This window comes from Onychostoma macrolepis, chromosome 02 (assembly GCF_012432095.1).
Source record: "Onychostoma macrolepis isolate SWU-2019 chromosome 02, ASM1243209v1, whole genome shotgun sequence".
NCBI classification, from domain to species: domain Eukaryota; kingdom Metazoa; phylum Chordata; class Actinopteri; order Cypriniformes; family Cyprinidae; genus Onychostoma; species Onychostoma macrolepis.
This window is the reverse complement of record NC_081156.1, coordinates 9,667,543-9,693,397: the sequence shown is the minus strand read 5'-3', so window position 1 is coordinate 9,693,397 and position 25,855 is coordinate 9,667,543. Positions and strand designations below refer to the sequence as shown.

General features: G+C 37.6%; 2 protein-coding genes across 4 annotated transcripts in view; one reads left to right on the top strand and one right to left on the bottom strand.

Annotated features, from left to right (window-relative positions):
• Positions 1-23,503, top strand: part of mov10l1 (Mov10 like RISC complex RNA helicase 1) — a 38,955-nt gene extending 15,452 nt beyond the window's left edge. Inside the window, exons 12-27 of one of the 3 annotated variants that reach the window (XR_009267371.1) lie at positions 469-539; positions 1,343-1,434; positions 1,518-1,576; positions 3,411-3,487; positions 3,565-3,646; positions 4,637-4,818; positions 6,053-6,199; positions 8,405-8,526; positions 10,171-10,270; positions 10,347-10,493; positions 11,676-11,849; positions 19,043-19,192; positions 20,691-20,798; positions 21,717-21,857; positions 22,605-22,739; positions 22,844-23,503. Coding sequence is in view for 2 of the 3 variants with exons in the window: in XM_058754131.1 (XP_058610114.1) it covers positions 469-539; positions 1,343-1,434; positions 1,518-1,576; positions 3,411-3,487; positions 3,565-3,646; positions 4,637-4,818; positions 6,053-6,199; positions 8,405-8,526; positions 10,171-10,270; positions 10,347-10,493; positions 11,676-11,849; positions 19,043-19,192; positions 20,691-20,798; positions 21,717-21,857; positions 22,595-22,739; positions 22,844-22,935 (1,889 nt within the window). In the remaining variant the exon portion in view is untranslated. Of the gene's footprint in view, positions 1-468; positions 540-1,342; positions 1,435-1,517; positions 1,577-3,410; positions 3,488-3,564; positions 3,647-4,636; positions 4,819-6,052; positions 6,200-8,404; positions 8,527-10,170; positions 10,271-10,346; positions 10,494-11,675; positions 11,850-19,042; positions 19,193-20,690; positions 20,799-21,716; positions 21,858-22,594; positions 22,740-22,843 lie in introns of all 3 variants that reach the window. The other 2 variants (XM_058754131.1, XM_058754139.1) reach the window with 2 other exon arrangements.
• Positions 23,504-25,278: 1,775 nt separating this feature from the next.
• Positions 25,279-25,855, bottom strand: part of LOC131522116 (gastrula zinc finger protein XlCGF49.1) — a 1,273-nt gene continuing 696 nt past the window's right edge. The window contains exon 2 of the mRNA XM_058747376.1: positions 25,279-25,848. Within this exon, the coding sequence (XP_058603359.1) occupies positions 25,279-25,848 (570 nt within the window). The remainder of the gene's footprint in view (positions 25,849-25,855) is intronic.

The window sequence follows — 25,855 nt, the reverse complement described above, 5'->3', positions numbered from 1 at the left end:
AATGAGGATTAATCTATATTTTATTTATGAAAAGAGAACTTGAAATTGAAATCAATTTTTCTTTAGTTCAGTTGTTTATTTAGGCTAATAAGTGTTTTTTTTTTTTTTTTTTTTTTGGATAAAACCATAGGCAAAAAAAAAAAGAATGTATTTTATTTTTGTATCATTCACATATATATTTTTTTATATTATTGGAATCAAATCTAGGAATTGGAATCGATAAAATTCAAGCGATACCCAACCTTTACCATTTAATGTATAGTGTATGCATTTACAAAAAAAAAAAACTTCCAGAAAGTAGCAGGACAAATACTGAAATACTTTTTTTATTTTTTATTATTATTTTATGATAATAAAAAATAATACTGGGTGAGAATAACATGAGGATGATAATTGTGCATCTTTTTGTGAGAGAATTGTTCGGTGTAGATGCTACTGAAATCGTTCTGTTGTTTATTCCTCCTGTAGGTGATAAAGTTGTTCTGAAGAAGCCCTGTAGTGGAGGAACTGTTATTGAGTACATCTCCTATGTCACAGAGGTATCATGATAATTTCTTGTAAATCATTTTGAGTTTCTTTGCCTTTAATAAAAGTCATAACCATCTCAAACTGGTGCAGAAAGTCGTAAATTCATGAAGTCATGGCATTAAATGTTGCATGCACTGCAAAACATGAATATTTTTCCTAGTATTTTTTTGTTGTTTTCCAATATAAATATCTAAACGTCCATAAATTAAGATGTATTTTCTTTAGATGCAAAATGAATGATATAAAGTTTTGTTTTCAAAGAAACTGATAAAAAAAAGAACAAAGTTATAAAACAAGCTTTAATTCCCCATTGACAGATATTCTTGTTTTAAGCATAAACTCACTTCATTTTGTTCATAGTTAATTTTTATTTATTTATTTTTTTTCAGAAGTCATTTTACTTCTCAATTAATATCTTTTATTTTAGAATCTTTAGTCATTTGCACTGGAAAACAAGACAAAATACTGAGGTAGAGCATCTTTATATATTTTTTTTGGGGGGGGGGGGCTATGTGATCAAAGTACAGTAAAAGCAAGTTCTTTGCATATTTCAGTTCGGCTGTTTTTGTCAAATTAATTGAAAATCAATGGAGATCGTTTTGCTAATACAACTTGACATTGTGTTTGACTTAATTTATTGCTTAAATTGTCTTCTCTTGCTCTTAAAAAGGTCTTAAAGTGGTTAATTTACCTTAAAGCCTGCAGAAACCCTGTATCAGTCGTTTGTTGCAGACCTATATGAATTTCTTCTTGTATTGGACACTTGAGTGATTGACGGCTGTCAGTCAAATGCTCTGTGCATCGACTCTCACAGATCAGCGACGAGGACGTGAGTTTACGAGTGAATGCTGATTTCCAGAACAACTACCTCGGGGAACCTCTGGACGTGGAGTTCACCTTCAACAGGTGCCGCTGCTCGCTTGAGCTTCAGAAAGCCCTGGTTTCATGATTAAAGCAGAAATCTTACAGGAATAACCCGCTGTGTGCAGGCTGACCATGAGGAGGTGCCACTGCGCTCTGGAGCAGATCAAACATTTTGGAGACAACAGTAAGAAAACACTTCGTACAGAAGTGAATTATCCTGTATTTTTAATATGATAATTAATCTAAAATTACAACTGCTAATAGATATAGATGGAAAAACGGTGGTCGTATGTTGAAGCGTAGATCTTTGGTTTAAAAATAAATACAAATATGCATTGGTTAATGTATTGACAGAAAACGTAGAAATAGGTCACTGTGACATTTTAAGAAAACGCTTAAATATAAAATGTGACCTGTGCTGGCAAAATGAGACACAATGAGCAAATTTTCAAAAATGAGTTATTTTTATTCTCCATTAAAAGATCTTCAGTGATGTATGAGTTGTTGGAATCTGACACAAAATGACCTGTTTGAAGTCAATATAGTCAGAAAAGTCAGTTCTGAGAAAAATCGAGTTCCAAAGCAAAGTCACCCAGAAATATTACATCTTTTCCTCCAATTCTGTTCTGAATCATAGCTATACTGTGATTATTAATATAGCAATTTTTTATTTAATTGAGAAATAAGAACGGATGCAAAAAAGAACAAATAAAAGGAAACAAGTGTAGTATATTACTTTTTTCATTTTACTAAAAAGCATTCAAGAAAAATAATCAAATGTAAAAATTAGCGCTGTCAATCGATAAATGTTTGTTTTACTAATCACACATTTTTTCTGAAATTAATTGCAATTTAATCGTGATTAATTCCACCTAACATTAACATTTTTATAAAAAATATAATTTTTCTAATTTAATTGCAATTTCACATTCAATCCTTAAATTAATGTACAAACAACATAAAGACAGTATATTTTTAATATTTGTATAATGCATTTTTTTTTTTTTTGATTGAAGGACAGTATCACTGATACTAACACTACTGATGTCTCTATAAAAGTTTTTTCCCCCTAATGTTTACCTGTTGACTAGCCATTCAACATTACAGTATAATTGGGAGCTATCAAAAATTATCAAACACAAAAATTAAGTAAATATACTGCAGATAAATCCTTAAAGCTATAAAAGTTATTGATTTCCTCTTTTCCTTTTCTTTTGTTCTTTGATGAACAGACATCACAGCAGCTGGGTTATTGGTGTTTTTGGCTGTTTAAGAGACGTGACGCGGATCTGACACGCATCGTATTTTTATTTTCTCACATTTCTATACATTTTCTGACCCACTTCAGGTCTTAAAGTCTCTGTTAATGAGCTGACGAGTTGAATCGAGTGTTAGATGAGGGAGACAGTTTGGAAAACCACTGTATTTCAGAGACATGTTCTTAAATGACTTGCACACATACAGTTTTAAGGCAGCTTTAATCGCCTTTTTGGTAACTTCATGACTTAACTGATGTGTCTGAAACTTCTCCCGTTTGATGTAGTCGTAAAGACATTTTTTGTCAAGAAAAATGAGACCGACGCAGCAGTTGTGAGAGGGGTGGCCAACATCAAATTAGATCCGTACGTTACAGTAGGTCTTAATACAGGCCGTCTGTGTCAAAGTTAATATAACAATAAAAGAAAAGAGGGAATCACTCGCTGCTCTTGATTGAACTGCTTTTGTACTTTTAATAATCAATTTATTTGTAATTTAACTATTAAAAGTACAAAAGCAGTTCAATCAAGAGCAGCGAGTGATTCCCTCTTTTCTTTTATTCCAATACTTAATGGGAACTCAGTTTTGTGAAAACTTCAAATTGGACTAAAATCAACATTTTTCACTTTTTTTGCCTGTAGCTTAAAATTAGCCCGTGCGCATTCACACTCATTTTGCCAGCACAGATCACACATGAAGGAACTTCTGAGTTGGTTTGTATGGAGAAGCAGTAGTTCAGATTTGTTGTTGTCTGGGTTGAGTTTTGTTTCCCAGCATGCCCTTGCTGCAGCCGCCCCAGTGGAACGGAGAGTGGAGGGAAGAGGATCTTCAAGAGGAGGTGAGATCATGAACTCATTATAGAGTCCGTAGTAAATGATCATGTGTTTGACGAGTCTTTGTTCTGATTGTCATCAGGAGAATGATGAAACCCAGAAAACAGACGGCTCATTGACGCTGACTGCAGAGATGGTGTCTGTGGCCACACAAACTAAAACAGGTGACTGGATTAAACTCTAAATAAACAAAAAAAACAATTAGGTAGAATTGCCTTTCATTTTCATCAGTTTTAACTACACCTTTTTTAGGGGCCAAGCACAAAAGCTGCTGTAGACCCTGTTATTACTGGTTTTCTTCCCTAATGGGAGTCTATGGAAGCCCTGTGAAACAGACCGATAGAAAATATATATATTTCTGCTGTCAAACGATTAATCGCATCCAAAATAATTTTTGTTTACATGATATGTGTGCTGCTGTGTATATTTATTGTGTATATATAAATACAAACAAATGCATGTGTATATAATTCAGAAAAATGTTATATACATAAATATACACAGAACACACATTTTATGCAAACAAAAACTTTTATTTTGAATGCGATTAATTGTGATTATATGTATGTATGTGTATATATGTACATGTGTATAATATGTTATGAATTTGGCACACTTATAGTGGTGCCCTTTAATAGCCATATGACAGATTTTCAGATGTATAGGACGAACTCTACAGCGCCACCACCAGTTCAGATATTCACTTCTTTTGGTTATGAGATGTTTAGTTCTCATGCTGATCACATTCAGCGTCTGAGAGTATTTGCTAGAGCTGCACGATTAATCGTTAAAAGATCGCGATCTCGATTCAAACACCCACGTGATCTCGTTTCTAAATGACAGCGATTCGCCCGTGTCTGTTAAACCTTTGGCAAAGTCTTGTTGGAACATTCAGATCTGCTTAATATAATACTAATATTGTTTGTTGATTGCATTGTTTCACCACTAGATGGCAAGAAGCGACTGTTTAAAAAAAAAAATGCATTTGTCATTGAATCATTCATTCAAGAGATTCGTTCAAAACTGTGTGTGAGCTTATCTGAACCTTTCTCTTTCCAGTGTGGCTCTTTGGCCACTAGCCCCAAAATTGCTGCTGCTATATTTACTTTTGAATTTGATATTGTGTGATTTCAGATGTATGTGTGCTGTTTCAGATTTGACAATGACAGCGAAGCGCATCCCGAACCCTGGCCAGTTCTTCAACGCTCAGCTGAATCCTGCGCAGAAAGGGGCGGTCAAGCGGATCCTGAGCGGCGAATGCCGTCCCACGCCATACGTTCTGTTTGGGCCTCCTGGCACCGGCAAAACCATCACTCTCATAGAGGCCATACTACAGGTACAACACCGATCACTGCAGATCGAGCGTGAGGCTGGACTTCTGTGAGGCAGAGCAATTATTAAAAACTATTCACTAACTCGAACACTACTTGCATATCATTGCTCTTTTATTGGTTTTGATTGCTTCTGTTGTCCTCGTTTGTAAGTCGCTTTGGATAAAAGCGTCTGCTAAATGACTAAATGTATCCAATATTTAAGAATTATACAAAGTTTGCATAATTCATCACTAAACATGAGTGTATTCTCTTCAACATTAACAAATTTCATTTAGTAAGAAATACATTTTTAGATTGAAGCTCAAATCATAAATGGATTATAACTACTGCATTAAAGGGGATATAACTGTTTCACCCAATTTCATGTTAATCTTGAGTGTCTATAAAGTAGTATTGCATCCTTCATGACTCCTAAGAATCTTTAGTTTTATCATATTTATAAAAGAAAGATCCAGCATTAAGATTCTCTCCGAAAACAGCCTAAAGAGTGACGAGCACCTGAGCGCTGATCGCCAACGAAACACAGACATTTGATGCTGTTTCACTTTATCTGCAGTTCTGAATCATGACCGGGATCTTTTACATCTGGGACTGCTCCATCTTTCAAATCATTTTTTAAAACTTTGGCCATGTTTAGCATGAGAATCCAACTCTTTAACAGTGTAAATAACTCGACATGCATGAAATCCCATTAGAGCCCCCCCATTTAATGTTGTTTAGTAATATAAAATTCCCTAAAAATTGAGTCCCTTAAACATTATTGAATTAGAAGTACATTGATTTCAAGTCATTTTTGACCGAGGAGCACCAGAGGGTTTTAAAGAGATTCACAATAGTGTGCTTGAATTATTTCTAAATCCATTTACCAGGAGAGGTAGTTAACCATAAACTATAAACTTATCTCTTTGTCTCCGCAAGGAGAAGGTTGTTTCAAATAACTTTTGCATAGTATTTTCTTTACTCTTTACTTCAGAAACTATGTCTAAAAAGGGTGATATTTTATGTATTTTTTTTAATTAATTGTTTTTATGTCCAGTTCTGGACATATAAGATAATAAAGAAATATTTTTAAAAATACCTTAAAGTAACTACAAATGAGCAAGTGAAGCAAATATCTTTAAAAGAATTTCCGTGTAGAAATCTGTGCAATCTTCTCACCTGTGTGCTTCTCTGTAGTGAGTGAGCGGAGGTCAGATGGTGAATGTGTGAAGCATGTCTGTCTGTGTGTGTGCGCAGGTGCATCACCGCATCCCCTGCAGTCGTGTGCTGGTGTGCACGCCCTCCAACAGCGCGGCGGACCTCGTCTGCATGCGTCTGCATCAGAGCGGATTCCTGCACGCCGCCAGTCTGGCTCGAGTCAACGCCACCTGCAGGCCAGAAGAGGTGCTGTCATGCTTGATTTAAAGGCACAATATGTATGTTTTCGCTGCTAGAGTTCGCATTTTCAAAATGATAACGAAGGCGAAGCTTGATGACGCTATGAAGGAGGATGTTCATGGAAGAGGTAATGAATTTATTACCTGTACCTTCCACAGTTATTCAAACAGTGAATAAATTATCAGTGTTGGGGGTAACACATTACAAGTACAAGAGTTACATGATCGGATTACTTTTTTTCAAGTAACTAGTAAAGTAACATTACTTTTTAATTCACAAGAAAATATCTGAGTTACTTTTCGTACATCTGCTCTTTGTTTATGATGATGAGAGAATTCACATGAGCTGAATTCAGTCAGCGAGCAAAAAAACTCATCTGAACGCCTCTGATTGGCCATTGCCTTCATAAGCTCAACAGACTCGTGTGTGATTGGTTAAAATGCGCAAGACTGTAAAACAAAAATAATGTAACAAAATCATGGCGCAACATTGAGCAGATCTAAATTTAATGCTGCGGTCAACACTTTTATTCGTGACAGCCGTAATGGATTTAGGTTAACTGTACAGCAGCATTTAACTGAGGACAGTACGGATATTACATCAATGATCAGGGACGAGCCATTAATAAAAATTTGAATTTCTCTGGATTTACAAATCCTTGGGAACTCTTGGGATAACGCAAGTACACAACTGCATGAAATATATCACACTGTGCAAGTAGTTCTTGGATATTTTATTGCGAAAATCTTACATATTGTGCCTTTAAAGCGATAATTGTAATCATTCACTCACCGTCATGTCATTTCCAAACCCATAAAATGTGTTCATCATAGAAAGTGCTCCTATCTCTTCACAAGACTTTGATTAAACTGCTTGATCCCTTTTTGGATCAAGTTGTGTTTTTCTGGACGTTCAGTGTAGGGACAAAAACCTCTGAGGTGATGAAACAAACTCTTTTGGGTTTGGAATGACACGAGGGTGAGTAAATTATTAATTTTTGGGTGAACTAACTCTTTCATGTGATTCTCCACTGGTTCAGTTTTCGGTTTATTAGATAATTTGTTAATGTTCATTCAAATATTGAAAAATTGTAACACAATTCTGTTACTTTATTTGTTTATTTATGATTTATTTGAATATGCATATTCTAATATGCATAGATAAAACTGCAAAGAACAGCCGTCTAATGCCAGTAACGGTTTTTATAGCGAGAGCTAATTTGTAACACTTGTCTCTAGAAGGGCTTTTATAAAGTACAAAAAGTTTAAGGAAAAGAAAAATGCATAAAAATAACCCTACATAAAAAAAAAACTGATAGATAGATGGATGGATGGATGGATAGATAGATAGATAGATAGATAGATAGATAGATAGATAGATAGATAGATAGATAGATAGATAGATAGATAGATAGATAAAAATTGTCTAGTTGCTAGGGTACCCTGGGTAGTTGCTAGGGAACTCAGGTGGTTACTAGGTTGGTGTGGAGTGTTGCTATGAAGTTACTGTTAATTATAATCACAATGCTAGCATGTTTCAGATAGGGTACTCTGGGTAGTTGCTAGGGTGTTGCTATACGGTTGGTAAGAAACTCTAATTGGTTGCTAGGTTGATGCTATGCGGTTGCTAGGGTACTTGGGGTGTTTGCTTGAGTGTTATGTGGTTGCGGGTTCCCAGGGTGGTTGCTAAGGTGTTGCTATGCAGTTGCTGGGGTACCTGTGGTGGCTACTAGGGTGTTGCTATGCAGTTGCTAGAGTAGCCGGGGCAGTTTCTAGGGTGTCGCTATGTGGTTGCTAGGGTACTCAGGTGGTTACTAGGTTGGTGTGGAGTGTTGCTGTTAAGTATAATCACAATGCTAGCATGTTTCAGATAGGGTACTCTGGGTAGTTGCTAGGGTGTTGCTATACGGTTGGTAAGAAACTGATTGGTTGCTAGGTTGATGTCATTGCTAGGGTACTTGGGGTGTTTGCTTGAGTGTTATGTGGTTGCGGGTGCCCAGGGTGGTTGCTAAGGTGTTGCTATGCAGTTGCTAGTGTGCCTGTGGTGGTTGCTAGGATGTTGCTGTGTGGTTGCTAGGGGATTGATTGATTGATTGATTGATTGATTGATTAAAAAAAAAGAACCTGGTTTTAGTTAACTGCCTGTTTCTGGAGTTATAACATGACAAAGCATTTTAAATTGTGATGAGTAATTGTGTTTTGTGTTCTGCAGTCTATGCCGGAGGAGCTGCGTCAGTACGCCAGAGCTGGAGAAGATATTCGTCACGCCAGCTTCCATCGGATCGTGGTTTCCACTTGTTCCAGCGCTGGGATGTTCTACCAGATCGGTCTGCGGTGAGACACAGCCTTACATTACATACACCAGTGTTACCAACCACTAGTGTGCCGTGGAAAATGAGAAAACGAGAAACGGAGCGCCCATATAGCTACAGTAAACTTTATAACCAGCAAACTGATGAAAAGATGATGCTATTTACTGCCTGAGATGCGGCCGTTCTAATGATGGACAAAACGCAGATCTCCGTCATTCACTTGTCAAAAACCTCAACTACATTTGAGTATGTATGATCAGACACTTGCACTTAATTTCTGAAAATCATAAAGCCAAAATGCCAACTCTGATGACGCAATGTTTAATTATTGAAAAAAAAAAAAAATCCCCTTTCTATCTATTATGCTTTTTTTTTTTATGCTTTTTTTATGCTTAGTGGTGTGCTGTGGGATTTTTTTTTTTACATATTAAAACTGTGCCGCGGCAGAAGAAAAGTTGGGAAACACTGACATACACTACATAAATATACTGTACACAGTGCATGCATAATTATTATGCAGGTTAATATTCTGATCAAAAAAAAGATTTCAAGCACATTTGACCAATTCCAAACCACATCAATCTTAACTATTAATTTTACATATAATGATTCATAACTTGCATATGATTGTTAACGAGGGCTGGAAGCGAAAAACATTCAGGTGTGCACAATTAATAAACAGGGTTATTTTTACAGGCAAATGGACCAAACATGAGATTTAACTCCGACTGAAATGTCTGAAATTATTAAATGCTCCTGAGAAGGATGCAATACTAATGCAGTACTAGAATTTGGAATATTAAGGTGCTCCCACTGGACAGGGAGACTCTCATTGGGTCAGCAGGGTCAAAAAAGAAGAAAAGACACGCACTTCTGGAGACTCCAGGAAGGTTGTAGTTCTGGAAAATGTTGGCGCTGGAGACTAAATGGTTTCACACCTAATTCTTCACCTTAATTCTTCATTCTTTTGCAGTTAACATGTCTTTTCTTCTCCACCTGTTTTTTTCTGACCGTGCTGACCCAGTGGGCGTCTCCCTGTCCAGTGGTTGCGCCTTAATTTTGCAATTTCTAACATTGCATTAGTATTGCATCCTTCTCATAGGCATTTAATAATTTTTGACTTTTCAGTATCATTTGATTTCTCTCTTTTGGTCAATTTGACCTATTTAAAAATAAATAAATAAATAAAAAAACCTGCTTAATGATTATGCACATCTGAATCAGACAACATTTGGCTGAGATACAACCATTTGAAAATCTGGAATCTGAGGGTGCAAAAAAATCAAAATATTGAGAAAATAAATATCAAAATTAAGTTTAGATATATTTACGGTAGGAAATTTACAATGTCTACAAAATGGAACATGATCTTTACTTAATATCCTAATGATTTTTGGCATAAAAAGGATTTATAAAAATCAATAATTTTGACCCATACAATGTATTGTTGGCTATTGCTACAAATATACCTGTGCTGCTTATGACTGCTTTTGTGCTCCAGTGTCACACATGTAAAATTAATAATAATTAATAAGACTTATGTGGTTTGGAGTTGGTAAAACATGCTTGGAAAAATATATATAATCAGAATATCGACTTGCATGTGATGTTAATGACGCTCTGTCACTTGTTTTAAAGATAAGGGTGTGTTTGTGTGTGTTTTCAGTGTTGGTCATTTTACGCATGTGTTTGTGGATGAGGCCGGTCAGGCCACTGAACCCGAGTCGCTGATTCCTCTGAGTTTACTGTCTGAGAGCAGCGGTCAGGTGAGAGCGAGCGGGGTTTGTGTAGAAGCGCTGGTCACTGCAGACTGCTTCACTAGCCTCTGGGTTTGTGCCACAGATCGTGCTGGCCGGAGACCCGAAGCAGCTGGGGCCGGTGGTGAAGTCGAAGCTGGCCGCTGTGTTTGGACTCGGCGTGTCTCTGCTGGAGAGACTGATGGGAACGCCGCTCTACAGCTGCAGCGAGGGAGGATACAACCCCCTGCTGGTCAGGACACCGCGTCACAAGGGGTTATGGGCTGATCGTGTGATTATAGATGAAACATTCTGAGATAAATGCAGCTCAAGCTTTATTTACAGGACTGACGTGCTGTCAGTTACCACAGAAAATCATTTCGTCTACAGATATTGATCTATTTTTGTGAAAACTGATACAATTTTTCGGGAAAGATTGAAAGAACAGTTGTTGTTGTTTTTTTTTTTTTAGCACTGTCATCAAACAATTAATTGCAATTAATCGCATCCAAAAGTTATTTTTTGTGTGTGTGCTGTATATTTATTATGTAGATATAAATACACACACATACAGTATATATTTTGAAAATATTTACATGCATTTTTGATAAAAATATACATTCATGTGTGTGTATTTATATACATAATAAATATACACGGCACACACACACATTATGTAAACTTATTTTGGATGCGATTAATCATTTGACAGCACTATTAATTATTATTTTTTTTATTGATAAAGCCGTTGACATTGTTACATAAGATTTATCACTTTTGATCAGTTCAATGCATCCTTGCCAAATAAATGTACTCTTTTCTTCAAAAAAAAAAAGGAAACGTATTGACACACACAAAACATTAAACCTTAAAAACTATTATACTAGTATAATATAGATATTAAGCTTTTTTTTTTTCCTAGTAATTGTATAAAAAGTTTTATTTCTTTATAAATGTACATTTATTTGTGCAAAGCTGTAATAAGGAAAAGGAGAATCATACCATGGCAGAAACAAATAACCATAGTGATATTAAAAATGTAATTTATTGATATTCCACGGGTGCAAATTCAGCAAATGGAAAGTGTTTAAGTGCAAAAATAAAACGGTTTTATTTTTGCACTTAATGGTTTATACTGTAGACTGATTTCAGTTGAAATAATCACCGTCTCCTCTCTATCAGTTGGCGGCTGGAGATTCTTGTCCTCCAGAAGCCTTTATTGACACATCATTATTTAAAATGAAATCAATAAAAATATTTAAGGGAGAATCATAGTGCATTTGCACATTAAAGTGGCACAACCTTCCATCACTGCAGCATCCACTAAACCTGGAAACCCCTATTTAATAATGATTCTTATTTTTCACTGATAGGGAACCGCTTCCCAGAAGCCTCTTCTTTGGTGAGTGATGTGTTAATGCTTGTGGTTTGGTAGGTGACGAAGCTGGTGTATAACTACCGCTCGCACGAGGCTCTGCTGGAGCTGCCGTCGCGTCTGTTTTACGCCGGAGAGCTGTGCGTTCGCTCTCAGAGGGCCGTCGTGGACGCGCTCTGCCACTGGAACAGGCTTCCCACTAAGGGCTTCCCCTTCGTTTTTCACGGCGTCCGGGTGAGTATAGCCTCGGTGCTTTCACACCTGCCTCAGTTTGGTTGAATCGCACTAGAGCTGGTTGTGCGGTTGGTTTGTGCAGCTGTGAATGCAGCAGTCGCTCTCGGCTGCGCACCTGAAGACCAAACGAGCTACGATTGCAAACACACTCTGGAGCGGTTCACTCGTGGTGAGAAAGCAAACGAACCAAGCAGTATCGTAATTCATAACAGGAAATATGTGACCCTGCAGCACAAAAGCAGTCATAAGCAGCTCAGGTATATTTGTAGCAATAGCCAACAATACATTGTATGGGTCAAAATTATACATTTCTCTTTTATGCCAAAAATCATTAGGATATTTAGATCATGTTCCATGAAGATATTTTGTAAATTTCCTACCGTAAATATATCAACTTCATTTTTGATTAGTAATATGCATTGCTAAGGATTTCATTTGGACCATTTTAAAGACTATTATTATTATTTTTATTTTTTTCTCAATATTTAGATTTTCCAGATTTTCAAAAGGATCGGACAATAATGGATGAGATGCAACCAAACAAACCATACATCAATGGAAAGCTCATTTATTCAGCTTTTAGATGGTTTAAATCTCAATTTCAAAAAATTGACCCTTATGACTGGTTTTGTGCTCCTGGGTCACATGTTATAAAAGCAGCAGTCAGTGTCTGATCTTGAGTGAGAATATTTGTTATTGCACTTGTAATTACGTGTAATTAATTGCTCTTCTCCATGCATTACAAGAATGCTGTCCGGACGAAGCCTTGATTTCTTCTTGGCTGTAACCACATTTTATATATATATTTATGCCATGGTCTGTCTGAATACTGGATTCTGATTGGCTGGCAGGTGTTGATTAAATTCGTTGAACTGCAGGTAGTTCCAGGTCAGTTTAATCAAGTTCTATATTAATGCGCTTCCTATAAACATTGGTAGCCATAGTAACATACAGTTACAGTTGAATAGTAATACAGACGAAAATAACCATCATTTTTATCGTTCCGGTCGAATATTATTAACATCTTTAATATGTGAATGCTGGGAAATGACCATGGCATAAACGGAATAATCAACGGCTAGCTGTGCATTAAACGATCTGAATGCACTCCGCTGCGCGTCGGGCGGTTCTTCGCCTCCACGTCGTGCATTCAAATCGTTTAATGCACAGCTAGCCGTTGATTATCCCTTACTTATACAATATATGTGGAGAGTTTATTTTAAAAAACGGATAACTCTGGTTTTTTTTATTTTTCAAAAATCATGTTTTTTTTTATCATGTTTTTGTTTTATTGTGTTAGTTAGCTGTATTTTTTTTTTAAACCTAATCAAAATAACCCAACTGCAGTTTGATTGAGATTAATTGGAATGCACAATGAAAAAACATGATTTTTGAAAATTGTTAAAAAACGGACTTGTCTGTTTTTGCAAGTGAACTCTTCATATATAGAACATATAATTATATATAGATATTCAGAGGCGGACAGTAGTGAAGTATTTTTACTCTGATAAAGTAGACACTTGAAAAGCACTTTTACAGCAGAGTGTTTTTCTTCAGAAAACATTACTTCACAACATTCCAAAGTCAAGTCAAGTCACCTTTATTTATATAGCGCTTTTACAATACAGATTGTGTCAAAGCACTTAACAGTATCAAATTGGAGGATAGAGTGTCAGTAATGTATAATGATAAGATTAAACACTCAATTTTCAGTTAAAGGCATTTCATTATTGAATTCAGAGATGTCATTGTCTAGCTCAGTTTAGTTTAAATAGTATCTGTGCAATCAAATCGGCGATAATCGCTAGAAATTAAGTGTCCCCAACTGAGCAAGCCAGAGGCGACAGCGGCAAGGAACCAAAACTCCCTCTGAGACAGAATGGAGAAAAAAAAACCTTGGGAGAAACCAGGCTCAGTCGGGGGGCCAGTTCTCCTCTGACCAGACGAAACCCGCAGTTCAAAAGTTTCTATTTCTATTTTAATTTTGTTGCAATTTCTAACAATAGTAGTATTATGTAGTTAGGTATTTTATTATATTTTAGTTATTTTGTTATTTTTGGTTGATATATCTGGGGATATATCTCTGGGGGTCATCTGGGTGTCCTGGTCTCCGCTGATCGGACACGGACCGAGAAACAGACTAGGAAAAAAACAGACAAACATTAGCGCAGATGCCATTCAACTTACGATGTAACGAGTACATCGTGTGTTATGGGGAGTGTTCCCGGTTCCGGTTGATCTAATTAATGCAGCCTAACAATCCTTTAACGGATTTGAATAATAGAAGCGTATTAATGTGTTATGTGTAAGCCAGGCTAAAGAGATGGGTCTTTAATCTAGATTTAAACTGACAGAGTGTGTCTGCCTCCCGAACAGTGTTAGGTAGACTGTTCCAGAGTTTGGGTGCTAAATAGGAATAGGATCTGCCACCCGCAGTCGATTTTGATATTCTAGGTATTATCAAACGGCCAGAGTTTTGAGAACGCAGCGGACGTGGAGGACTATAATGCGATAAGAGCTCGCTCAAGTACTGAGGAGCTAAACCATTCAGGGCTTTATAAGTAATTAACAAGATTTTAAAATCTATCCGATGCTTGATAGGGAGCCAGTGCAGTGTTGACAGAACCGGGCTAATATGGTCATATTTCCTGGTTCTAGTAAGGACTCTAGCTGCTGCATTTTGGACCAACTGTAGTTTGTTGATCAAGCGTGCAGAACAACCACCCAATAAAGCATTACAATAGTCTAACCTTGAGGTCATAAACGCATGAATTAACATTTCTGCATTTGACGTTGAGAGCATTGGTCGCAATTTAGATATGCTTTTGAGATGAAAAATGCAGTTTTACAGATGCTAGAAACATGGCTTTCAAATGACAGATTGCTATCGAACAGCACACCTAGGTTCCTGACTGATGAAGAAGAATTGACAGAGCAGCCGTCAAGTGTTAGATAATGTTCTAGGTTACATGTGGGGTTTTAGGTCCGATAATTAACACCTCTGTTTTTCAGAATTTAGCAGTAAAAATTACTCGTCATCCAGTTTTTATATCGACTATGCATTCCGTTAGTTTCTCAATTTGGTGTGTTTCACCGGGCGAAGAAATATAGAGCTGAGTATCATCAGCATAACAGTGAAAGCTAACACCATGTCTCCTGATAATATCTCCCAAGGGTAACATATAGAGCGTGAAAAGTAACGGCCCTAGTACTGAGCCTTGAGGTACTCCATACTGCACTTGTGATCGATATGATACCTCTTCATTCACTGCTACGAACTGATGGCGGTCAGATAAGTACGATTTGAACCATGCTAAGGCACTTCCACTAATGCCAACAAAGTTTTGTAGTCTATTCAAAAGAATGTCGTGGTCGATAGTGTCGAACGCAGCGCTAAGATCCAGTAGAACTAATAAAGAGATACAACCACAATCAGATGATAGAAGCAGGTCATTTGTAACTCTAATGAGAGCAGTCTCAGTACTATGATACGATCTAAATCCTGACTGGAATTCCTCACAGATATCATTTTTCTCTAGGAAGGAATATAATTGTGAGGATACTACCTTTTCTAGTATCTTTGACAGAAAAGGGAGATTTGAGATCGGTCTGTAATTAACTAGATCTTTGGGGTCAAGTTGTGGTTTTTAATGAGAGGCTTAATAACAGCCAATTTGAAGGTTTTGGGGACATATCCTAATGACAATGATGAATTAATAATAGCCAAAAGAGGATCTATGACTTCTGGAAGCAGCTCTTTTAGTAGTTTAGATGGAATCGGGTCTAACATACATGTTGTTGGTTTAGATGATTTAACAAGTTTATACAATTCTTCCTCTCCACAGTAGAGAATGAGTGGAATTGTTCCTCAGGGGATCTATAGTGCGCTATCTGATGCGATACTGTAGTTGACGGCTGCAGGATACAATTTTATCTCTGATAGTATCGATCTTGGAAGTGAAGTAGTTCATAAAGTCATTACTGCTATGCTCTTGGGAAATGCCAACACCTGTTGATGCTTGATTTTTCGTTAATTTAGTTACTGTATTGAATAAATATCGGGGTTATGTTTGTTTTCTTCTAGAAGAGACGAAAAGTAATCAGATCTAGCAGTTTTAATGCTTTTCTGTAGGATAGGGTACTTTCCGCCAAGCTAAACGAAATACCTCTAATTTAGTTTTCCTCCAGCTGCGCTCCATTTTCCGGGCTGCTCTCTTTAGGGTGTGAGTGTGCTCATTATACCACGGTGTTGGACTCTTATCCTTAATCTTCCTTAAGCGTAAAGGAGCAACCGCATCTAAAGTGCTAGAAAAGAGAGAGTCCATAGTTCCTGTTACATCATCAAGTTGTTCTGAGCTATTGGATATGCTGAGGAACTGAGATAAGTCAGGAAGATTATTTATAAAGCAGTCTTTTGTGGTAGAGGTAATGGTTCTACCATATTTGTAACAAGAAGTTGGCTTTACAGCTTTAGCTATATGGAATATACAGGAGACTAGATAATGATCTGAGATATCATCGCTCTGCTGCAAAATTTCAACGCCACTGACATCAATTCCATGTGACAGTATTAAATCTAGAGTATGATTTCGACAATGAGTAGGGCCTGACACGTGTTGTTTAACACCAATTGAGTTTAGAATGTCTATAAATGCTGATCCCAACGAATCTCTGTCATTATCAACATGGATATTAAAATCACCAACGATTAGGACTTTATCTGCAGTCAGCACTAACTCTGATAGAAGATCAGAAAATTCTTTAATAAAGTCTGTATGGTGCCCTGGTGGCCTGTATACAGTAGCCAGTACAAACATCACAGGGATTTATCATTAACACTTGTTTCTTTGGATAACGTTATATGAAGCACCATTACTTGAACGAATTATACTTGAAACCCAACCTCTGAGAGATACTGAAAATATTTCTATAAATTGTAGCAACACCTCCCCTTTACCTTTTGGACGCGGTTCATGTTTGTAACAGTAATCTTGGGGTGTAGACTCGTTTAAAGTAATGTAATCATCTTGTTTTAGCCAGGTTTCTGTCAGACAAAGCACATCTAGTTTATGGTCAGTGAACATATCATTTACAAAAAGTGCTTTTGAAGAAAGGGATCTAATATTTAATAAGCCAAGCTTTATCATGTGTTTATCTGTATTATATCGTTTTTTATTTGTTGAACATCAATTAAATTGTTACTATTACTTTGGTTTGGATGTTTTCTGTATTTTCTAGTTCGGGGAACAGACACAGTCTCTATAGAGTGATATCTAGGTGAAGGAGTCTCTATGTGCTGAGAGTTAACTGACTTTGGTGGCGTGAGGCGGCTAGCAGGCGATCGGTTTAGCCAGTCTGTCTGCTTCCTGACCTGGGCTCCAGTTAGTCAAGTACAAACTCTAAGACTATGTGCCATATTTCTAGAGAGAAGAGCGGCACCACCCCAGGAGGGATGAACACCATCTCTTTTCAACAGGTCAGGTCTGCCCCAAAAATTCTTCCAATTGTCTATAAAGCCTATGTTATTTTGCGGGCACCACTTAGACATCCAGCCATTAAGTGACGACAGTCTGCTATGAATCTCATCACCACGGTAAGCAGGAGCGGACCAGAGCATATTACAGTGTCTGACATCGTACTTGCAAGTTCACACACCTCTTTAACATTATTTTTGGTGATCTCCGACTGGCGAAGTCGAACATCATTAGCGCCGACGTGGATAACAATCTTACTGAATTTACGTTTAGCATTAGTCAGCACTTTTAAATTTGCCAAGATGTCAGGCGCTCTGGCTCCCGGTAAACAATGGACTATGGTGGCTGGTGTCTCTATTTTCACGTTCCGTACAATAGAATCGCCAATAACTAGAGCACTTTCATCAGGTTTCTTAGTGGGTGCTTCACTGAGTGGGGAGAACCTGTTTGATGTTCTGATCGGAACGGAAGAGTGGTGTTTTGACCCGCGACTATGCCGCCTCACAGTCACCCAGTTGCCCTGCTGCACGGGCTCAACCGGAACCAAACAATGTACAGGACTCCTTGAGCTAGTCGCATCCAAAGCAGTATCTACAGCCCTCACATTCTTACTGTCCTCAACTAAAGTTTGGATGCGTGTCTCTAGTTCTAAAACCTTCTCTGTCAGCCTAACTATTTCCCTGCATTTATCACATGTGAATCCCTCGCTGCTGACAGAGACAGATAAACTATACATGTGGCAGACAGTGCAAACAACAATAGCAGGAGAAGAAGCCATTACTCACCGTGATTGATGAATGATACCAACTTAACTTACCACTTACCACTGTTGTTTGATGAGCTCGTGAAAACGGAGCGAGGAAAAATAAAATAATAATAGGCGCGAATAGAATGCAAATGGAACCACGAGTGACAAGCTAACGGGCTAACAAGCTGCACTCGCGGTTTTTAAAGGAGAACGATCAAATTAGTTAGATTAGTTTGAAAGATAACACCAGAAATATGGTGGGAATTAAGTTATATATTATCACTTTAGACAAAAGGGATTGAAAGTAAGGTAGAGATTCAATAAAAAGCGAAGGTACACGGAGCTACAAACACAAACCTCTCAGCAGCACAACAGACTGAAGCAATCGAACTCAGAGGAGTCAGAATCACAGTCAGAGTCCCAAAAGCATAATATTGTACTTTTTACTGTACTACGTTTCATATTAAATATCATTTAATACTTAAGAAAATTAAAAATATAGTACTTTCTTGTACTCAAGTAAATCCTTGAATTACTTTTACTATAGATTTCTAATGTAATTAAGTATTAAAGGTAAAAAAAAAAATTTTTAATTTATGAAATGTAGTGCAGTAAAAAGTATGACGTTATGCTTGGAATGTTGTGAAGTAAAGTCTTCTAAAGAAAAACATTGATAAAGTACAGACACTTTTTAAAGTAAGCCCGCGGAGCAAACATGTCACTCCATCTTGACGAATGACGCAGGTGAACTGACCAATTAGAGGACAGCTTTACTCACATGTGACTTGCATGAACACAGTTTGGTACGCTTTGCAGTGTTGCCTTGTGAAAGCAAACCAAACCAAGAAGAAAAAGCAACATTGTAACAAATTAAATCCCTGTTTGGGAACAAAGCAAACGATCTACAGATGTGAAAGCACCCTCAGACGCCGTGTGTGTGTGTGTGTGTGTGTGTGTGTGTGTGTTTGAAGGGGACTGAGATGAGAGAGGGCACTAATCCGTCGTGGTTCAATCCCTCTGAAGCTGTGCAAGTCATGATGTACTGCTGCCAGCTCGCGAAGAGACTCTACAACCCCATCGCAGCCGCAGACATCGGCGTCATCGCTCCGTATAAGAAACAGGTGAGTGTGTGTGAGCGCATGCACACCTGCTGAACAAACTCAAACAAACCCAGCCTGGTTTAGATCTGCGGCCTGTACCATGAAGCTGGATTAGCTGCTAGCCAGGTTAGTTTCAGTTTAGTTTGCACCAATCCTGGGTTTTAGGTACCATGAAAGTGGCTTGGCTTTTAGCGGCGTTCATCACCAGAGTAACTTGCACTGCTCCGGGCGGCTTATGCTCGGAGTTACAGATCTCAGACTGAAATTGGACCAATCAGATGCGAGCAAAGTGAAACGTGTCTGACACACACAAAAAAAGTCACTCCCCCAGTTTCTCTTCCTACAAATTAAAGGTCACTATAAAATACCTTTAAAAAAATTACAACAAAATTGTCTGGCTTTAATGATAATTACAATTTACATATGATTTATATAATTATAATATGACTTATAATAATTTTTAAACTAAAAGTGTTTGTGTGTAATGGATTAATAATAATATAAGCGCTATATGAATGGTTCATTCATTCATAAAGCATTTATTTTAAATGAATATTAATAAATACAGATCATATGGAATATGTGACCCTGGAGCACAAAACCAGTCATAAAATTGAGATTTATACATCATCTGAAAGCTGAATAAATAATCTTTCCATTGATGTATGGTTTGTTAGGATCAGACAATATTTGAACTCTTTTGTGCACACTCAGATTGCAGATTTTCAAAATCTAAATATTGAGAAAATCATCTGATTTCACGCGCTGAGATGAGGAAACTTCCCTGCTTATGTGCATTTGAAAACAACACACCAAACATCTTTCCTTCTAATGAAGCGTTTCTAAACCTGCTGTCCAACAAAAACATCATAACACACTCCACAACATCAGGCGAATGTTAGAAATACCTTCCTTTTGTGATCTGATGTGGCAGAAATATATATTCTATACTGTAATTCGATGCATTTCGGTCTTGTGTTATTCCGTTAAGGATCAGGGATTTCCTGAAGCGTCGTAAGTTCTGTTACTTCTGTGATGCACATATGGAGTTTCATTATGTGTTTATAACGCTCAATAATGGCCAATCCATAAAAATAATAAAGTAGACGTATGATAATCCATGTTTTTTTACAGTGTACAGAAGTGTACTGGAGTTTTTTTGTTTAAATATTATTTTAAATTGCAAATTGCAAAAAAATACCCCCGTGTCGCGTCACACTGATGGTACTCCAAAACGTTTTCCAAGGTTGGCAGGTCTGCGCGTGCAGAAACCCCTCAAGACACGGCATCTGCTCGTCCATCTCCATGCAGACGCTTTCATCATAATCGGTCTGTCATAGAGCCAGCAGTACTGAGAGGACACATGCCTAGATTAGAGTAAACGAGCTAAATGTGTAGTGTATTGTCAGTCTTTCTGTGTTGAGATGTAATTGTGAACTCGGGTTTAATCAGCAGACGGCTCTAATGTGTCTTTCATGGCTGGAATCTGTCTGTAGCATCATGAGACGTTTGTGTTCAGGTGGAGAAGATCCGTGTGCTGCTGCACAGAGTGGGTCTGGGAGAGGTCAAGGTGGGGTCGGTGGAGGAGTTCCAGGGCCAGGAGTTCCTCATCATCATCATATCTACAGTAACCAGGGCTTTCGCTTCCCTACTGTACTTCACTGCATGTTTATATCTCTGTGCTTTATCAGAGTGTTTGCATGATTTCATACTTTTTACTCCACTTTCCACATTTCTTAAAAACATGTTGTTCTTTATTATTTTGAACTAGAGAAATCGTCACCTGCTCTAAGAGGTGATAGTGCTGATTTGTAAATCAGTGTGCAGAATCACTATATGATTCATTTGGAACTGGACTGATCGGACTGCAGCTGTTCTAGAGTCAACAACTCACTGATTCAAGTGATTCAGTCAGAACGAGTCTCCAGTTAACGGTTCACTGATTCAGATGATTCAGTCAGAGCGACCCTGCGTCCCAATGTGCATACTATCTGCCCTAAATAGTATTAAAAATTACTAAAATCACATAGAATTTAGGATGGATAGTTATGCACATTGGGACACAGGCCGAGTCTCCAGTTAACAGTTCACTGATTCGAATGATTCAATCAGAGTGAATCAACAGTGATTCGGTCAGAGCGAGTCTCCTTAAAAACTCGCTTTGCAGGCCCAGCACATACTAGATACAGAACTAGTAGCCGGTGTATGCCTAAACATTCATCAGTCAGTACCTTTTCATTTTTGCTTATTCACTGGAGTAATGTTTCATTGGAGCATCACTCTGTGGTAATCAGTGAACCGCAGGACGAGCTCGAACCGGTGGCCGTCTGGACTGTTTGAACAAACTCACGATCCAGACTGGAGTCAGTTTTACTTTTTGTAAATTGCGTTATACGTTATTGTTGCCTGTATAAATCACAAGAGTGACCGTGTGAAACATCTGCTGCAGTATAATGAATGTTTGGAGGGCTCAGATGGATGAAGGTGAGAGGTCCAGACTCATCGTTCCTCTCTGATGAATAAACGCTGTTTTTCTGAACTGTAGGTCCGATCCAACGAGTCCTTGCTGAGCGAAGAACTGCAAAGTCTGCTGGGATTCCTCTCCAACCCCAAGCGGTTCAATGTTGCCATCACACGAGCCAAAGCGCTGCTCATCGTGATCGGAAACCCACACGTTTTAATCAAGGTGAGATTTAAAGCCCTCTTCACTTGATCTGACGTCTGTGTAGATCTGCAACACAATCCAAGCAGTTTAATCTGCGTCATTTCACATCAGCTTTGATAACTCAGGAGTGATCTGGAGCTTGAGATTTTTAGACCAATGTTTTATTTCGTTTGACATGGAAAAGATTTAATAATTCATATTCATTTCTAGTAAACAACTTGAATTATTGGAATTAACTCCCCAAATTACAAAAATAATTCCTTCCCATTTCCTTATATGTGACCCTTGACCACAAAACCAGGCATAACGGTCAGTTTATGAGCTGAATAAATAATCTTTCCATTGATTGTATGGTTTGTTAGGATCGGACAATATTTGTCTGAGATGCAACTATTTGAAAATCAAAATTTGAGGGTGCAAAAAAATCTAAATATTGAGAAAATCACCTTTAAAGTTGTTCAAATGAAGTTCTTAGCAATGCATATTACTAATCAAAAATGAAGTGTTAAAGATATTTTGTAAATTTACTATCATAAATATAATCATGGAACATGATCTTTACTTAATATCCTAATGATTTTTGGCATAAAAGAAAAATGGATAATTTTGACCCATACAATGTATTGTTGGCTATTGCTACAAATATAGCTGTGCTGCTTATGACTGCTTTTGTGCTGCAGGGACACATATTACATTCCACAAGGCAACATATAAAAGCATATGATTATAATAATAATAATAAGTGTGTTGATTTGGAGCCCCTGACAGACTCTGCGCTGTGTTTCTTCTTCATGCGTGTGTCTGGGATCAGGACCCGTGTTTCAGCGCTCTGCTGCAGTACTCGTATGATAACAGAGCGTTCCTGGGCTGTGATCCTCCGGTCAGTCTGCAGGCCTCGCGAAGGTTCGAGTCGGTTTCATCACTTTCGTGAACTAGTTGTGTTTTTCTGTTGTTGTAGATCAGGAGAACATGGTTTCATCACTTAATGCTGTTTGTGTTTTTCACAGGATTCTCTCTGAAGAAACTTAGAAATGTCTTGGATCAGCACAGTGTTGCAATGATTGTTTATTCCATGATTGTTCTGTTAAATAAAAAATGATTCTGTCATCTAGCCACTTTTTTGATTATTAGCGTCTGAAGAGCTGGACACTGGATCTGCACAATCAGACCAACAGAAGTGTGCTTCTACTTCCAGCACTTAAAACTTTTGTGTTCCTTGAAATGTGTTACAGAAGATTAAAAAACTAATTTCAGCAAGCGTTCTGATTTTAAGTGTTCTTGGCACTGGATTTCATGTGTTTGAGCTTGAGATTCACATTAGCATGACTCTGAATGCATCTGAAGTAACTAAAAACTCTACATTAACATGCATCCACCAGCCTGTCATGTTAAAGTGATGTAAAGCTTTACTATTACATGATTAAAATTAAACGTGTACGTTTATATACGTCAACATTAGCAAACGATGAATAGTTGCATTTTATCTCTGAACACTTTTTTTTTATTTTTTCCAAAAGCAAAGAATAAACTTTGAATTAAAATCATGAATTTCTTTCTGCTGTGAAACACTCTTATAGATGACAATTTTGGCAAGTATTTCTTCAACTTGTTATGCACAGTTTGATCATTTCCATGCTGTTCTGTCATTCTCACATACATTAAATCAGCACAGAAACTTAATACAAATCTGATGCTTTTTCCAGGTTATTTTTGATCTTTGAAAAATCAAACTGTTTTTAAGAGGTCTGATTTGATATGAAGGCAATCAATAAACAAAATATGTATATATTGACACTATACTGCATTCATTCCAATGGATGTGATTTTACTGTAGATTTTATTGTTTGGCATCTCCCATTTATCCTGTGCTTTTGACCATCAACATCTTCAGCTGAACTGAACAATGAAGGCCTGTGACAGACAAACAGTGTAATTCAAAAGCACATCGTGCACAAAGAACCGAGTTTTGCTAATATTTTCTCACACCATACCGCTGCAGTGAACCGTTCATTACGTAAACATAAAAAGGTCCATGATTGTTCAGTCAGGTTGTGTTTTCTGTGATCAAACCCAATGATCAATGATTTCTCTTGGCATTTCCGTTCATGTGTTTTTCCCAGCTGATCAAAACTATCAGATGACCAGAAAAACTAAGTGAATGAATGCATATACAAATGCATTTCACATACAGCCCTATATAACCTGCACTACATGACGAGTCACATTTATTCATATAGCACTTTATACAACACAGACTGCTTCAGATTAACTTGCATGAACTAACAGTAAAGAAACCGCATCAATGTTGCAAAATTCTTCAGTGAGGAAACAATGAATCCTGCTCTCACTGCAGACTCAAGAAAACCGTATATAGAGTCACTACCGAGCTGAACTGTTAAACGCAGATGAATAGTGTGAACGCCAAATGCAGAAGTCCTCTCGCTGGGCTGCACAAGCAAGTTTCTTTTTATTGGGGATTCTAGTAACAGTAAATCAGTTTCTCGGCTCTCCATGCATCACTTCTCAACAGCTATGAACTAAAGTAACATATGGAGGAAAATACAATAATAATAATAATGCTTCACTAATGCCCTCTCACACAATGAATGTAATTATAATAATATGATTTACTACTGCTAGCCATAAACAAAAGCATTGCTAATTTCACTGACTTGACCTTCAGTTTTATTGAACGAGTGAAATCTGCAGGTCACGTCAGTAAAGCAGCTTTTAGGAATAATTTAATCTTTAAATTACTGCTGGGCAACGATTAATCCATCCAAAATAAAGGTTTTTGTTTACATAAAATGTGTGTTCTGTGTATATTTATTATGCATGTATAAAGACACACACATACAGCATATACTTTGAAAACATTGACATGTATATTTATATTCATAAATTGTATTATATATAAATATATTTAATACATAAACGTAACATTCTTCTTATATCCATGCATGTGTGTGTGTTTATATATACACAGTACACACATATTATGTAAACAAAAACTTTTATTTTGGATGCGATTAATCACACTATTTATTATACTATTTATTATTTATTATATATATATATATACACACACACATACGCATGTATATATTTAAGAAAATATGTTGTGTATATATTAAATATATATAAATTATATGAACATAAATATATACATGTAAATATTTTCAAAATATCTACATGCATGTGTGTCTTTATATATACATAAATACATTATGTACACAAAAAGGTTTATTTTGGATGTGATTAATCTGAATCTATGAATGTCGCTCAGTCACGACTGTAAACAATGCTTTTGTCTATGAACTCAAGAACAGATAATGTGCTGCTATCCCACACCCAACACACCCAACACACACACACACACACACGCACGCACGGTTTCATTCGCTGAGGCGTACACGGCTCTCTCCAGGCGTGTGAGAGAGCTCTAATGCGAGTGCCACTTCTGGTGTCTCTTCAGGTGCGCGGACAGAATGAATCTCTGACCGCAGGGGTCACATTTGAAGGGCATGTCTCCGGCGTGATACAGCACCGGCTTCTTGTAATTGCACACTTGCGCGAGTTTCTTGTCGCTGTAATTGCGCTGTGATTTCTCCCCGGTGTGGATCTTCATGTGGCTGGTGAGGTTCCCCTGGTGTCTGAAGTTGTTCCCGCACTGCTGGCAGGTGAAGGGCCGCTCTCCGAAGTGAACGATGATGTGCTTCTTCAGGTCTCCCTTGCGCGTGAAGCTCTTGTCGCACTGCGAGCAGGTGAAGGGCTTCTCTCCGTTGTGAATCAGCAGGTGATTCTGGAGGTTGACCTTCTGTGTGTAGCTCTTGCCGCACTGCAGACAGGTGTACGGCCGCTCGCTGTGAATCGCCATGTGATCCTTCAGGTCTCCTTTACGCTTGTAGCTCTTTCCACAGTGCGGACAGAGGAAGGACTTCTTGGCTCCTGTACTTAGTGTCGAATCCTTCTCCGTTTGTGAAACTTCTCCGGCGGCGAGACCGTGAGGATCCTGCTCC